The sequence below is a fragment of the Drosophila ficusphila genome, unplaced genomic scaffold (genome assembly GCF_018152265.1).
Source record: "Drosophila ficusphila isolate 14025-0441.05 unplaced genomic scaffold, ASM1815226v1 contig_106, whole genome shotgun sequence".
In the NCBI taxonomy this organism is placed as follows: domain Eukaryota; kingdom Metazoa; phylum Arthropoda; class Insecta; order Diptera; family Drosophilidae; genus Drosophila; species Drosophila ficusphila.
The window spans coordinates 13,309,192-13,326,371 of record NW_025063993.1 but is presented as its reverse complement, the minus strand read 5'-3'; the positions used below and the strand labels follow the sequence as shown (position 1 = coordinate 13,326,371).

The following is a 17,180-nucleotide window of genomic DNA, read 5'->3' as shown; positions in this document are numbered from 1 at the left end:
CTAATTGTAGTTTTCAATTAACTGAATAAGAGTACAAATCATTAGTAGTACAAAAATGGTATTCAAAATTATTTCTTACAATTTGTTGACCATTCAATAATATTATTCTTAATCATTGTTTAAACGAAATGAGAAGTATAATATTTTTTACACCAAATTGTGTTATCATGTTCAACATTAAAAAGCCACTTAATTAAAATCGGCTTCAGCTGCTTTTCCGACTCATTTTTCCTAGTGCATTTTTTCTCTGTTTTTCTTCCTTGCCTGTTGTTTTTGTCTTTCGGCGGTTTTTTCTCCGGCTTAATTGTGGACCATCGTCTCCAGTCCTTCAGGGTGTCCTGTCCCCCCAGAAAATGTTGCGATTGGGGAGTTGCCCGGCGGCAGTTTAACAATTAAGAAACGTTTAAAGTTCGGTGAATTCGGGGCGCGGCTTTCCTTTGATTACAAGCCGCGAGTAGCGACCGAGGAAGGATCTTGTGAGGTGAGGTAAGGTGCGGCAAGTCCTTCGCATTGGCAGGACATTCGACATACGCGGCACGTTGTCTGCATCCGTTTGACACCTTTTGTCGGGCCCAAAATGGCACAGGAAATGAGCTGGCCGGTACGTGACTTGTTTTCGTTGTTGCCAGCAAATTGGAAATGTAAAATATTCGCCTGCTCAAGCTCGATTGTTTTCGGCTGGCCGAAAGGGTCACACGGGGATGTTTGGGGATACCGAGGACACTCTTTAAGCTGACCCCAAGATTGGGGCGGCTGTTTAACATTCCGAATTTGTGCACTCGCTCAATTTCCTTCCATTCCCCAGATGTAATTACCCAAAAAGGGCGCCTGCGAAATCTTTCTGATTTGACACGAATTTCTCGACCCGACTCCGGCCGGAATAATTAGTGTCCATTGAATGGGGGAGGGCGGTTGGGCGGGTCGGCCGGTTGCTACGTGCCAAACAGAACGCCCTGCGGCAAGGACGAACACTCCTTGGAGGAAGGACTGTCCTCGCCGGCGGCCCGGCATAATTGCAATTAAAATGTTCGCCGGGAAGTGCAAACACTCGGAGGCAATTGCCGTGCACAGAAATAATAACAGGCAGATTGCGCAAATTAAAATATAATTAGAGACAAACAAGACGGCAAGTTGTGGGGGAGGGGAAATGGCTTAAAGAAATTGCAAGCACTTAGCCAAAACTCGTGATCGGTGGCAATTACCAAAAATAATTTAGATAAACTGATTACAGGGGGAAACTAAAAGTATTATTATTTGTACATGTAGATTTTTATCAGAAGGCTTAATAAAGTGGAAAAATGTTAAAAAATAGAATCTAAAATAGTTTTAATTGTAACTGATTACTTGACTTTGACAAACCGATCATATCTGTTATGATCCTTAAAATCACAGTGTACACAGTGGCGCCCACTGGCAGGCGGTGGCCGCGAAATGCCACGCACTTTCCACTGGAAGAAGTTTTGTGTTCGGCTGGAAATTAGCGTGAGACAACCCACCTTTTATTTTTTTCCCTCGAGGGTTGAACGCGTGAGCGAGAGGGGGCGACACTCAGAGCGAGACAGAAAGAGATTGGAGGTGGGGGGGGAAATGGGAAATGCGAATACCTGGCAGCTCCTAACTAACGAGCAAGTAATTTTGTGGGCCAGCCGAGCTGCTGGGCATCTTTAATGTTTCCTTGGCTACTTTAAGCCGCCGTTGTCTTGGCCTTTTCCCATATTAAGTATACGCCGTGATGGCGAGGCGGAATGCGGGGGGTGGTGCTTTGGATTATTTTCAGGGGGTAGGCCTGTGAGGGTCGTTTTTTTGGCCACACCTTCCACGCTTGCAGGGGTGACTAAACAAGGAGTATTTTTTCCCTTGCGTGCGCCGAGCATTCGCTTTTACTTTTGTTTGCCTGGATTTTCGATAGAAAAAATATATAGAATAAACGAAAAAAAAAAAAAATAAAAAAAAAAGAATGAAATGTGGAAGAACGAAATTTGTTTCGCTGCTGCTTTATGAAATGTCAAAACTTCAAAGCGAACTCAACTTAAATGCAAGAAAATGAGAAAATATTCACTTGAGTGCGTATGCGCTGTCGACGTTTCCTCATCCTGTTTTTCCTGATTTTGTGTCCATTGTCCCGGCGTCCTTGTTGCCGTTGTTTTTGTTTGCGATGCTGATGCTTCTGCTGCTGCTGCTGCTGCTGTTTGAACTGTTGTTGATAGCCTTTATTAGTTGTTGGCCCAGAGCTTAGGCGCTTACGCATTTCCCCCGCCCCCGCCCCACTTTCACTTCCTGTCCCGAATTTTCCACGTCAGGACTCGTGCGCTCAGCAAATAGATATAATTTGGTGCTGCCCTCAATGCCCCTCATTCTGCCTTGCTTTCCATTCGGAGTTCACTTTTTTCCCGGCAGCGAATTTTATTAAAAAATTTTATATTAAATCAATTGCGTGGAGATTTTCTCCTTATATTGTATTTTTCTGGTCGGGGTGTCAGATGTGTTCATGCATAAAGTTGTTTGGCTGGGGGCGTTGGCGGATTTATAATAGTCGTGGAACAAGCTCAGATACATTTCTGAAAAAATCGATAAGGAATATTGAGAATAGATATCTTATACCTTTTAATAACAAATTTGAAACCGTATTATATAACAACTTTTCACATTTGATAGTTAATCTAAAAAAATTTTAATATTTTAAAATATTTTGATATCTAACCGTAATAAATGAACAAAGATTTAATTGGTTCCTTGAGACTTTAATTACCCAGAATCGATTTTTTTGCTAAATGGCTTAATTAAGTCGTCAATATTTTGACATTAAATGCCTGCCAGTAGCCACTATATAAGGTAAGTTTTCCTTCTATTAGAAAACACTTTCCCTATAAGAACCTAACAAAACTGAGTGCTTAGTAAGAATGGCTAAACTAGAGCCTGTGGCGCGATATTGCCAAGTCATTCGAGTGATCCGATTTTGTGTGGGATTCTGCGGAAATGATGTGGCCGATCCCAATTTTAAGATGTGGTGGCTAACATACACTGTAATCGGTGCGATTTTCTTCTTTTTCGCCTGTACTGGGTACACCATTTATGTGGGCGTTGTTGTCAACGGAGACCTCACTGTAATCCTACAGGCGTTTGCAATGGTTGGCTCAGCGGTCCAGGGATTAACGAAGCTTTTAGTCACCGCTAATATGGCCCCTCAAATGCGACAAATGACGGACACCTACGAAGAAATCTACCGGTATTTAAATGTCTTAACTATTTTAGAATTTATTTTTGTTAGGTTTCGTTCTGTTCGAAATATTTTATTTGGCTTTCAGAAGTTCTTTATGTTTGTACACATAAAATAAGAATTAGTATTATATTTTAAAGCTCTTATCTCTTTCTGTTCTCCAGAGAATACGGTGCAAAGGGTGGTGAATATGCAAAATGCCTGGAACAAAGAATCCGAACAACCTGGAAACTGTTCATTGGTTTTATGATACTGTACATAATTCTTTTGGGTCTTATAATATGTTTTCCCATCTTCTATTTGCTGGTTTGGAATAAGAAGGTTTTAGTGATGCAGTTTCTAATGCCTCTAATCGATCACACAACCGATGGAGGACACTTGCTTCTTACAGCTGTGCATGTGGCTTTGATTATCTTCGGTGGTTTTGGCAACTATGGTGGGGATATGTACCTGTTTCTTTTTGTTACCCACGTGCCATTGATCAAGGATATATTCTGTGTGAAGCTTACGGAATTCAACGAGGTGGTTGTGAAAGCGGATGAGTACCCAAAAATAAGGGCAATGCTTTGCGATTTGTTGACCTGGCACCAACTTTACTCTAGGTAAATGATTTAATTGTAACTTTATTTTCTTTTTCTGTAAGCTTTTTTTACAGTCTTCTTCAGTTAACCAAAGAGATATATAGCATCGTGCTGTTTGTGCAGCTTTCTACCACCTGCGTTAGTCTACTATGCACCATATCCTGTATTTTTATGAAAGCCTGGCCAGCAGCTCCTCTTTATCTGACGTACGCTGCAATAATTCTCTATACCTTCTGCGGTCTTGGAACTTTGGTGGAAAATTCTGTAATTTACTCATAAAAATGTATAAGAAACTGTTTCTAATCAATGCATTTCAGAACGAAGAATTTCTAGAGGTTATCTACTCAAACTGTTTGTGGTATGAGCTCCCTGTGAGGGAGGAGAAGCTAATTATCCTGATGATAGCCAAGGCTCAAAAGGAGGTCTGTTTGACTGCTGCCGATATGGCGCCATTGTCAATGAACACGGCTCTCCAGTTGACCAAAGGAATATATAGTTTCAGCATGATGCTGATGAATTACTTGGGAAAGGATAACTAAAAACATATTGCTAAAAAGAGTAAAATGACACATGGTATTGTAGTAAACAAGTAGACACAAATACTCATGTAATGAGTACTTTACTTTAAAAGTGTAAAGCTCTTTAAGAAATACAGCAATAAATATAATCATTTAAACAACAATTTTTAAATGGGCGAATAATATGTTTCTTATTGAAAATGATTTCTAGTAATTGTAAAAGACACTATCTTTGGGGTAATAAATTTTTTACTATCCATAATAATGCACACCTCTCTATGCCACTTCTTACAACTACTCACAGAAAAACGTATTTGCTTCACACCCAAAACTTGCAGTTGGAAAAATAATGCCCTGCGAAATATGAAGACTTGGGTTCAACTTTTAAGAGCCAAGTACCAATGCCCTGATGCTGCTGATGAGCGAACGGGAGGAGTGAATTTGGGCGGGGAAAAGGCTGATTAATTTTTGCTCTTTGTCTAATGAACTTGCCGCAGAAGAATTTAATAAACAGTCGCCCGCTTTATGGGCCCACAAAAAATGATGTCTGCCAGGCCACAGACCATGAAAAATAGTAAAAGCAGCGAAAAAAGAGGCACGAAGAAAACCCTGGCGATGCAAATGAGGGAAAAGTATGAAAAAGCATCGCTGGTAAGTTGTAAAAATTGTCTTTTAATGCCGCGCAAATCCAGCAGATTGCCACGTAGTGCTAATAAAATAAAGTTATGTCCGGGCATAAAGAACAAAAAGCCCGCGCACCGCTGAAAACGCACCCGAAATAGTGTACTTTGGCAAGGAATCCACCGAAATCCACAAAAAATGGCGTTGAAAATTGAGTGCGCGGGCGCAAGGCGAACTCAACGATGGCTGAAAAGGGGGGCTGTGAGGTCGGTAAACGCATCATTAATCAAATGTCCGAAGCGTAAGCACCGTTATTCATCATTGCTTATGGATAAGGTGCTCTTCGGCCCATTCCTACCACCCACCTCCCTCCTCGGAAGTCCACCTCATCCCCAAGTGGAAACCCCTCAAGAAAGTCCGCATGAGTTGCCGTATTCCTTCGCCTGTTTTTCTGTAATGAGAAATTTTGTTTGGAGGTTTTCCAAAAAATATATACAGAGTATGTAGGAGCTTTATAAAAAAGTTATCAACAAATTACTGAAAACAATTTTATGAAAATTCAAAGTTATAAAGGGAGACACATAAATTGTTAACTTTCAACAGCTCAAAATATGTTTCATTATTATTTATTGTATTTAAATTATAATTTAATTTTAATTTTTATAGCTTTATTCTAGCTTTGCTTTAGGAAAAAAAAACAAAAAACTTTTAAAAAAATGTATTAAATTTTGAACATTTGATTACCTTTTCCTAAAATTTGTTTTAAGGCCAAAAAAAATAATTGATAGCAGTCATTGTTTTTTCCATAGAAAAATTTCCCAAAATGACTATCAAATTTTTTCATAATTTCTTTAGACTTCTGGCCAACCCACACGTGGCCAAATCCCAAGAAAATCCACAAAAAGTGAGCTCTAGCATAGAGCTCCCCTTCCACCTCCAACTTTGAAATAAGCCCCACCCTAATCACTTTCTCAGCCACCCTAATGGCGCATATCAATTTGGCTCAGCCACGTGCTGATGAGTTCTTTCCTTTCTTTTTCTACAATTTTTTATTTACTTTACTTATTTTTTTCTGGGAAAATGTTTGGCTATATTTTGAAGAGCTTGTAGTGTGTATTATTGCGGCCTGAAAGTGAATTTCGTGGGTTTTTTTTCGCAGGAACATCATAAATCAGGCTTACATTGCACAGAATCATCAAACAGGCGACAACTTTTCGCAGGAAAGGCGGTCAGAGAATGAGGAACAGGAACTGCTAATGGAGTTTTTACATTAGAGATTGCTTCCCGTCGACTGAATGTTGTTTTTATCGGGGCAACAGCATCGAGATGCTGCTCTAACACCCCTTCAAGTGTCAGTTACATATTGTCGGGACAACAAAATGCTTCACTTTCCATCAGAGCCGGCAACAACCCGAAAAAAAACACAGGAAAAAAGGTTAGAACCAAAAAATTTGCATACACAGCAGCTGAAACAGGATGCGTCGTTTTCTTTTTTTCTGTTCTTTTTTTTGGGTTGTTGTGGTTGTCTGTCCAGGAAGTGCGCACATTGAATGGTTTTCGCTTTTCATTCCACGTCGGCAGCTCACTTTTTTTCTTGTGGAAAACGAAAAAATATTGTAGTCAAAGTAAAAATGTTGGCTATTAATTGGCCACCAGAGGAACAAAACGAGAGAGGGATGCCGAAGGCTTCGGCAGCTGGGGTGAAAATCTCCTAAATTAAATAGAAATTATATGCAAATTCGAATCGAGTTTTCCATTAACCCTTCGACGGCAGGAAAATCATATTTGGTTACATTTCCACAGCACGTCGACGTGTTTAAGTACGCATCATTTGGCCGCTTGCCTGTAATTTAATTGGTTTGGCTGGCGGGGCAGGTACGTATATCCTTGAAAGGTCCTGGCAATGAGGCAACTAATTTATGCCGTCGCCCCGAAGGGTTCAGGAGTCTTTTGCACGTGCGCCGCCGTCGAGGAGTTGCCTTATTAATTATTATTCTAATTAATAAGACGCAGATGGAAGAAGCCATGAGAAGAGGTAAGAAGTGAATAATAAAAGAGAAAAAACCATCATAAAAAGAAAAACACGGATGCCTGGCAATTTGCATATGAGTGACACAACAGGACATTTGCTTCCTGTCACGCAGCCCGGCGAAGAGGACACAAAAGAGGCGACAGGCACGTTCAAAGGATGCAGGATCGAGGGGTGGGCACTTTTTCAGCCTCTCCAGAAATCCAGCAAATCTCATGCATAATGCAAGTGAAAAGGCCCGTGAGAAACTCCCAGGACGAAAATTATATAGTCCAGCCAGACAAGGATTCTCGATCTGCCAGCTGCCCTTTGAAACTTTTTTTGCCTCCCAATTTTTTCTGGACCAAACTAGATTTCCTGCACTATCATCAACAGGTTGGAAATTCCCCGCAAATCCATCAGTCGACGCCCAATCGATTTGCAAAACAATAAGCCTCTGTATATCCTGTAATCCCTACCCCTCCGTCGATCTACCCCTGATCGATTTGCAAGAGATTTGCCAAATTGGCAGAGTCAAATGTCAAAGCAATTAAGTCGCAAAATCGAATCGATTTTCAGGGGTCGCTCTCCCCCTTTTTGTCACTGGCATTATCATTGTCATGTTTGCTAATTCCTTTTGTTGCTCGGCGTGTTTGCCATTTCACTTTCACCTTTCGCTTTGTGTGCCAATCTCTTTCTTCCTTTCGCCGAGGTCGAGGGTTAGAAGTATGCCAATTTCCCTCTTCTAATTATGAGGTGGAGTTATGACAGCCGCGATTATAAAAGTAAACAGCGCACTTGAATGGCTCTTGATTACTTTCTCGCTTTCTTCTAATGACTTTTAATTAATTGGGGTTTGCGGATTGCATTAAAATAAGCAAAATCTGACATTTTGTGAAAGTTGAAGGAAGGTAATTAAATAGAATTAATATTATCATCGAGAAATTAACAAATTTATAAACATTATTATTTTAATTTAGTTAAAAGGGCATTTATTTTTCTATAAAATCTTGAAATTTAACAGAGAACTTGTTCCGAAAAGCAACTTTTGAAAAATATGTTCTTTGAAGTTTAATAATGGTTTGAGGGTTCCTAATTTTTTCATATGAGAGTTGCAGCTCCACAAAGCAATATTTTTCCTCTCATGTAACAATTATTTGTGAACGAACGTCTTCTTGTATTTCGTTGTGCTTCCAAGGAATCTCTCTTTAACTTGGACTTCAACTGGCGGCAGCCTTTGTTTTCGGCTCGTTTCAATGAAATTCATAAAAACAATTTCTTTTATGGCAACCCGCAGATCCCATCCCCAATCTCCATCGTGCGTTGCTGGGGCTCAGGCTCAACGAAATTGGTTTTTAAAAATATTTCACATTTCAATCTCCCCACTCGCCTGGCCGCACTTTTCCCTCTATCTCTCTGTGGGCCACCTTGGCCGGAAAACTTGTAATAAAAGTGGGAGTTGGATTTATGGAGCGGAGGTGGGCGGGCTGGGCATGGAAAACTGGCAAGCCACAACAGTTGGCCAAGCCAAACGCACCGCACATTGTTGGCTTTTTTACTGTCCCCACAAATAACAATCAAAATATAAAATATCCCCCCGCCGGTTGCCCCTGGGGATAAGATTTTGCCAGGGGAAATTGCCGCGAGTCCTGTTGTTGGGCCATGTACAAATTACAGGTGCCCAATGCAAATTTGTGTGGCATATTTCCAGCTAAAAAATAATATTCGCTTTTCGCTGCGTTTGCTGAAAAAATCCACCTTTATTTCTGCTCTTCTCATATTTTTTTCGCCAGGTTTTGGATTTTGATTTTGAGTTTTTCCCTTTGGCTTTGCCGAACTCCGCTTGATTGTCATCATTGAGGCTGAAAAACAGATTTTCCTCCAATCAACGTGGCACTTAATTTCGTTTATTTGATTGGATTTGTGTTTACATGGCTGCCTGCTGAAAGAAGGAGCTGCTGGGTGGGGTTTGCGGGTGGTGGTGGAAAAGGCCAGACATGTGGGTGGGTGTGCTGATAGAGAACCGAAATTCGTTGCAAATTAGAAAATCAAATCACTTTTGGCCGGACTCACACGCCGTCGGCAAAAAAAAGAAGTAAGAGGAAACTGAAAAGAACACACACAGCACAGAACGCACACATAAATTTATGAATATTGAAAAATTAAATCGACATTTTCGCCACCCTCGATAAAGCCCAAAAACAAAAAAAATACAAAATCGAGAGAGTGAAAAAACATGGCCACGGAAGTGGTGCGTTGTTGTTGTTACCCAGCTTTTTTTTTGCGACCATTTTTCCAATGATGGATTTTCGAAATTTTAATGGTTGCTCTCACTGCTTGGATGAGTCCAGGAGTCCTGGAGTCCCGGTGTCCCGGAGTCCTTGCTTCCCAGAGACCTAAAAACCGGAGTCAACTTCGTCAGCGTCGTCTGGCGTTGTCAGGCGGTGGGTGGGGGTGGAAACTCGCCCGCGAGGGGTGAAATCCGCCCGTGGGTGGGTGGTTTTTTTTTTTCCTCTCCACCAGCGTTTTTTTTTTTTGCTTCATTCCTCCTCCGTTCACTTCCTTTGTTTGGCAGCCATTGAGGGTGATGGGCGGTGTGTGGGTGACTGGGTGGCCGGGCTTAAGGGATGGAATCGATATTTGTTTTCCCTGGCTGCAAAACAGAAACAGCAACTGCCAGGACACCCGGGACACCCCATTCCATCCGATCCAACCGCTCCCACATCGATGCCCGCCTAATCCAATGTCTCAGGAGCTTCGTCGTCCTAATCAATATGCGCAAATGATAATTTTTAATGGCTTCCAAGCGCGTTTGTTTACCAGCGACGCAGACCAACATCGCTGATTTGCTCACAGTGAAATAAAAATGGGTGAGCAAAAAACATATTTATGGTATTATATATAATATAATAATAAATCAAGTTAATTTTAGTTTCATAATTTCAAAATTCGCATTGTAACCTGTATTTTAAGGGAAATTTCAAAATTATTAAAGATATTTCGGGACAATAAATTGGCTCCACTTTATAAACCATTTTCCAATTAGTTAAATCTCCTTGAAATTTAACGTTAATTTAATAATTTGTAATTGATTCCATGCTTATTCTAATATAGAGACTCCACATTTGTTTATTAATTTAATAAATAGGTTCCATTTATGGTTAAAAAAAATCTTTTAAGCCTCCATGTATTTCCTTTTTTCCGTGTACTTGATTTTTTCCATGGCCAAGCCAAAGTCTCCGTAAATTTAATTTCGAATCGCCGCCAAACGTCAGCGTCAACCTTAACGGAAATTTAATTTCCAGACCGACCAGACCGAACAGATTCCGAGTAAAGACTCAAGCAAAGATAATGCCAGCAGTTAATGCCCAGCGAATGTGCCACGCCCCCGGCGGAGGCTATTGTCTTGAGTGGGCGCGAAAGAAGGAGATTCGAATGCTAATTGCTTTCTAATACGGTAATTTCAACTCTCCGCCGACGTCTCGCAGCGAGCTTATTGCGGATTAATTCTACAAGCCAATTTCTTATGTAAATGGCAGGCCATTGCATGTTATTTTTACTCCAGAATGACGGGGGAAAATCGGTGGGAGGGATTTGGAAAATATTTCGGGCAGCGAACGCACGGCAGGTGAGGAAAACGCGATGGAAATGCTAATTCAAAGGCGTCGACTGTAATTAGAAGGCAATTTAAGTTCTAATAAATATTTCAGTTGGCAGCTTAACTTTGTTGAGCGGCGGCAAGAAAAAAGTGGGGATTGCAGATTGGGGAGAGGTTTAAGATGGACAGGCTTAAGGATAAATGAGGATTTGTGTAGAAGGACTTGTGGCCATAGAGATAGCTCGAATTGATTGGAATTCCAAAAACGTAAATGAGAACAAAGAAGTAGCGGAGGTACTTTAATTTTTTTTTAAATATTAGGGCAACTTGTTCAAGAAATTTTAAGATAAGCTTACAAGTAGTTGAAGTAGTAAAAGCTACGCTTTACAATAGGTAGTATAATTTTGTAATAATTTTTATAGGTTGTTATGTAAATCTTCTATCCAAAAAATATTTTATGAAAGAGTATCCAAAACGCAAATGCAAACTAAATCTAAGCTTTTTGAAATCTCGATCTAACCATTTTTTCGCTTCGTTTAACCAGCGAAACTCAATCCTATCGATTACAGCAAACAGGCAGGCCGAAAAACGAGATAAAAAAACGGGGAAGAGGAGAGAAAAAGTGAAATCGTATCCATGCTAATTTCCAACCATCGTTCAAAACAAAAAAAAATCCGAAAACGATAAACCGAAAACTGAAAGCCGACTGACAGGGCAAAGATCTATGGGACAAACGCCGGCAGAAACAAACCGACAGATGCACGGCATATTAATCTCAGACAAACAGATAGCAATGAGCCATTTCCTATCACAGGAATAGTGAACGGGCAACAAAAAAAACGAAAAAGCAAAAAAAAAAAAAAAAACAAAATCTCGCTTGAAAATCCTTTTTTTCCATGCCCGTTTAATGCTAAATTATAGCCCTATGCAAATAAGTTTTTTTCAGTTGATTTTTTCATTAAATCATGACGATTTGACAGGAAGCCAGGGATGCTGAGGATGAGAGCTCGTTTTCGGAGGGAGGAAGATAAATACGGGTAGTGTTTTTCGGGTCTGGGGAAAGGGTTGTCCAACGTAGACATACGCAGAGTAGTCCTTTCTGCCCGAGGGCCTGAGTTCGCTTAGTTTGTTTGTTTGCCGTTTGCCTCGTCCTGACTGACTGGTTCTGCCCGGGGTCCTTTTAATGGCTTTTCGAAATTGGAGCCGAGCATGGGGTTAATGCGTGTTTGTCCTCCTGTTTATCCTTCTGTCTGTTGCCGGTGTACTGAGCCGTGAAATTGTATAAGGTCAGGGGTCAGGCGAGTTGCACAAGGTGAGCTTGTCATTTAATTTTGACCCCATCCTTTGCAACTTTTCTTTCCAATTCCAATTAGTTATTGATCTTCCAATCGCTTTTGAGCAACCCCTAAATCAATATCAACTCTTTTGCAGCGCCCCCTAGCGTTGGGTTGCAGCCAGTGCTTGTCAAACTGCACGATAGTCCTTGGGCTAAGTATATCCAATAATTTGGTGCTTCCCCCCGTATTATATGGTTCTCTATGTAGGGCAGCTGGGGAATAATGTATGATTACATCAACTACAAACTCATTAAGCCAAAATCAACAACTGCAACTTTGCAATTGCCATTTGCATGTCTTGTTCTTTGAATTCCGAAAGGGGAATTTGTACAGGTTTGGGTAAAATAATAGGAATGAAACTAAAATAGGAAAAATATAATTTAAATTTATTATTCTTGTTAAATATTTTTGCTGTTAACTGAAGGCTTAAACCCCTATTACTTACATATATTGGTACTTTGTTGTTGAAAGCAAAATTAATTTTATATATTTTTTGTGCTTAACTATTGGTTTGATAATATCATATTTTTATCTCTAATGCTTTCTCTACTTGTGTAACTTTTTACGTATCTTTTTGAAATAAAATAAATATAAGAATTTCTGCATAAGGAAGTATACCTTTTTGCACTCGTCTGTTGCCTTAATGGCATACGCAATCGATCCATCATCGAGCCAGTTTTCTGACCCAGTAATAAGACCGCGTGCGTGCAGCCAACTTAATTTTCGGGAGCATCGGCGCAACAACTTTCGATCGAGTGACACACACAACGCGCACCGCTCATTGGGGCTGTCCCGCCCCTGGAGCCCCACGTTCTCTTAACGGAATCCTCCTTTTGGCGGTGAATGTCCCCCTGCAATTACCGAAGAGGAAAAAATCGACAAAAAATTAAGACCAAGTGCCCCAGCGATGTTGTCCTTCGCATTTTCGGCGAAGTCCAGAGCTGTCATCATGCTTGTCGGTTTTCAGAGGCGTGCGTCAGTGGCAAAAAAGCTGGGGCTGTCATTAAAATAATGCACATACATCCGAAGTATGTGGGCAGAGACCGAAGTGCAAGTTGCCGCCGAACTGGGAAGGTGTTTATTAACAGATCGTTTGGCCGAGCGACGGCTGCATCGAGGGTCCTTAGCCCTCTGCTGCCACTTTCCACTTAACCAACCAGTCGAGCAGAAAATCATGCAAAGTGTCGCCAGTGCACAGTGCATTTAAAAGTAATATTAATAACATGCATTACACCCCATCCACGACCTGTTATTATTAGTAGTTAATGGTCGGGTGTTGTTGGCCCAGTTTACATGGCTCGCACCACTCGTTCGCTGCACCAACTTTTAGCCTGATTGCCATCTTTATGAAGACATAACGATGCGGAAATTTGCATACGTTGCGTGTGTGTAGCCATAACTCCAAACATTATAATTAGAACGCGAACACTACATGAAAGTTGCAGTTTTCTCGAATATCCCCAGGCTTATTACAATGCTAATTCCTTTGGGGCGATGCTGCTTTATGTGTCGAAGTCATGAAAGCTAAGTTCTTCGAAAACAAAGGAGCACATTGTTGAGAAAACACCTATGGACATGCAGGATTTTGTAAAACTTAATTTAATTCTAAGTTTTATGTTGGCTAGGGGAAACTATATTTCAGTTTTTAGCAAAGTATAGTTTTGGAAAACAGAGAAGCTTGACAATCTATTCGATTGAGAATTTAATTGTTTAACTGATGATTACAACCAAGTTTTACAATCGTTTGGTGTTTTCTTCTTTTAGAACTCTTTTTTGAGCGAGTTTATTCCTTCTTTTCCAGAAGAACTACACGCACAGGTTATCTTTTAAAATCATTCAAAGCGCCATAACCCACCTTATTATAAAATAACAACTCATTTCGCAGAACAACCTCGACCGGGTTCAATTCCCTTTTGGTGCTGGGAAACCAGTTATTCCCCCTCTCCATCAGGACTTTCACTTTTACACTTGGCACACAGGAAGCGCCAAGTACATAAAAGCTCAACTCCCGATCTTGTTTCTCACCAGTCGAAGACAACGACTTCAAGCCTAATTACACTTAATTTGAAGGGAATGAATGCGGGTTGGCATAAACTTTTATAACTGCAACAGCATTCTTCATTCGGCGAGTTCTGTTCTGTTTCCTCTTCGAGATCCGTCCACTGTTTTTGCCCAACAGTGCGAATCCTAACGCCGGTTTTTCTACAGTTGAAGAGAAATATAACTCTTCCATATTTAAAAAAAATTAATATCGTTGTTTGTATAATTTATTTTAAATTATTTTAATAAAATACTTAATGACAAACTTAACAATGTGGGGAAAGTTACTTGCTTTTAAATTTCAATTAAATTTAAATCATTTTAAATATATTTCTTTCAACTAGCAAGTGGACTATTAATTTTTTTTTAGTTTTCTGTGTGTTTTTTTTGTGTGCATCCCATAAGTCAGCCAGTTGGTCAGTTGATCGGCGATCGGCGAAAGGGACCTCTGCTGCGTACGTGTGTTTGGCACGCAAACCGATGCGTGTTTACACTGGCGATTATCCCGTTGGCCCTCCTATCCGATCCGATCCGCTTCGCAAAAGAGGAGATAATTTGCCGGGCCAAAGCCAATGGATGTATGAATGGATGGATGGCTAACTTGTTTGTTTTGCCCACCGATCCGAGGCGAAAGGCCTCTGCGAAAGACCTCTCCTTGGATCGTTAACACAAATTAACGAGCAATCATCAAATCGAAGCCAATATTGGAAGGCAAGAAGGTTGTGTTCTTGCCGGGCATTAAGAGCGTTTATTTTGAAATTAATGCGCAGCTCAGGGAGCAGCTGTTTTGGCCCGGCTTGCGGTATTCCCTCATTAACCATTGAAATTACAAGCGGGCTTGGTCAGCTGGCAATGTCCGGCATTTACAACATAATTCATTTTTTCCCCCTGCCCATCGCGTAATTGCAAAGTTGCAACTCGCAACTCGCAGCTCGCAACTTGTTGCCATCGCTCGTTTATTAATTGCTTTTTAATAATTGCCACAAGTACGGCATTGAAATATGCCCGGTAAATATTCGCACAATTTATCAGCGCAGCAGCGTTCGCTTGTTGCCATTTATTGAAATTAATTTTCACATTATCTTGCTAAAAATGAGAAATGATAATTGCTTCGGTCCCTCTTACTTTGTTATTTAACTTGCAATATTTCCTTGCAATTTTTGTTTAATTGTTCGCATCCTTTGAGCGCACTGCTTGCGCACGTGAGCATCCTGTGAACTGCTTGATTTATCTCAAGTTTCCCTCTTTGGGCATTAGATGGCGCCAGATTGTGTTTGGTTGGCAAATTTCTAAGGGATGATTTATTGGCATTAGAAAATTCTGCAGCGCTTAGAAATTGATTATTTCGGATAAATTCAGTTTGCAATATAACAATTTGGTTTGCATTTTAAAATAGATAGTTTTCGTTTGTATTTTAAAAATTATGATGATATTTAAATCACATTTTATTGTTTAAAAAACACATGTTGAACTAATATGTTTTAATTAACTTATTGATAGTTTGATAAGAACTTCGATTCCGGATAAGTTACATAGCAAAAGGCTTTTGAGAGGGTTGTTTTTCTAAAATTTTCAAGCTACTTAAAAAAATTTAATAAATATTTCTAATAGTTTTCATTTTACTACATACCTTTTGTATTTAAATTAATTTTCAATCATGTTCTAACTAAATGGCTTTTTGTTTTGTATCTTAAGGATGGTCATAATATAGTATAGAATATATAGTATAGTATAATATAGTTTAAAATGCTGCTAGTTTATTTTAAATTCTTAGATATTACTATTTAAACCAATATTTTAATGATAAGATAATAAGAATCAAAATATTTAATGATAGCACTGGTGTTTCATAGCAAACAGCTTAGAATCACAGCCCATAAATTCGCACCCCATGCCGATCGCCGACCGCCGACCGCCCTTGAAGGTCCTGAACCTTGGCCTTTGTGTGCTAATTAAACAAAAGGAAAACCCTTTCACACCTTGCGAGCAAAGGGAAAACTGTTACAACTTCTTTTGTGTGTGCGGTGCGAGAATAAATTTGCATAATTTTCGCGCAGCGTCATCAAATTGCGAAATTGCGAAACTGCGCGAGCAACCAGAACAAGCGAAAATATTAATTTTCACAGTTTGACATGTCGCACTCGCATCTGCCTCAGGTTTTTCCCTCAGCTTTTCCCTCATGCAGTGGCATTCGCATGCAAATGAGGCAACAATCGAGCCGACATTTGATCGTTTTTTTGTCGATCCTCCAGATCCATTGTCCCTTGATGATTTTGCATATAAATCAAGTTTCCTTTTGCAACCCTCTCAAGGAATTTACATGTGACCTTACCTTACCTTACCTTCAAAATAAAATAGAAACGAGAATAACAAATGAAAATTTGAAAAAGTGAAAGGGCTGCAGATCGTGTGAATTTGGGAAGGTAATTCAATTAGCGCAGTTCGCTGGGAAGGTTGACAATTCTGCTACGTGTACATATTCATCTCCTCAAGTTGCTCTTGAGAAATTCCATTTCGACAGGCAGTTAGGATGATTTATTGAACCGTCAGTGTTCGGGAAAAGCGGAGGAATCGAGAGGACTTCTCAGGACAAACCAAATGCACACAAAGATACCGAGAGAGAGAAAATGGAAGAAAGCTAGCGAAGAAGTGCTCAACTACACGTGTGCCAAATTCATTTCCATGCCATCCTTGTGGGCGACTATTGATGTTGCTGTGGGCGCTTTCTTCCGTCTCCCTCTAACCCATCTGCCATCTCCCTCGCACACATAGGAAGTGTGTCTGTTTGCTAAAGGATAACAACAGCAGCGGCAGCAACAACAACGACAGCTAATACACAATTTGCATATATTTATCCATCAAATTGATGGATGCTACTGCACACACAGCAAACGAAGGGGGATTCCAGCGGGGGAAAATGGGGCTGAAGGAGGGGGAGGGGTAAGGGGGAACGGGAAACGGTGTTGTTGCTTTGACACGTCGCAATACCCCAAAAGGATAATGACAAAGACAGTAACAGCAACATCAGCAGCAGTCAGGACAATGCCACAAGCACTGTGCGAAGAGAGCTTCCAATTAAAATATATACATAAATATTTGTTATATATATCATAAATATTTTTAAGATTAACGTTGGGTTTTTAGATTATTTAGATTGGCTATTTGTGGAACATTTTATTATACATAGGTTTAAGTACACAGCTATCGGAGAAAAAGTATTTAACTGTCATGCGATTTAAATTCATTGTTAGGTCGAACTC

The 17,180-nt window shown here is 40.2% G+C and overlaps 1 protein-coding gene across 1 annotated transcript; it reads left to right on the top strand.

Annotated features, from left to right (window-relative positions):
* The first annotated feature begins 577 nt into the window (after nucleotides 1–577).
* On the top strand, nucleotides 578–4,337 carry LOC108089688 (odorant receptor 67d). Its single transcript, XM_017188035.1, has 5 exons — nucleotides 578–601; nucleotides 2,889–3,226; nucleotides 3,382–3,819; nucleotides 3,873–4,062; nucleotides 4,116–4,337. Exons 1-5 carry the CDS (start codon nucleotides 578–580, stop codon nucleotides 4,335–4,337), a joined length of 1,212 nt encoding a protein of 403 aa, XP_017043524.1.
* The last annotated feature ends 12,843 nt before the right edge of the window (nucleotides 4,338–17,180 follow it).

What these genes read in the sequence shown, in the direction of transcription:
- LOC108089688 (XM_017188035.1), top strand. Translation starts at nt 578, where the DNA reads ATGGCACAGGAAATGAGCTGGCCG. An exon ending in ACCTACGAAGAAATCTACCG is followed by an intron (nt 3,227 to 3,381) that starts GTATTTAAATGT and finishes TCTGTTCTCCAG; the next exon opens with AGAATACGGTGCAAAGGGTG. An exon ending in GAACTTTGGTGGAAAATTCT is followed by an intron (nt 4,063 to 4,115) that starts GTAATTTACTCA and finishes AATGCATTTCAG; the next exon opens with AACGAAGAATTTCTAGAGGT.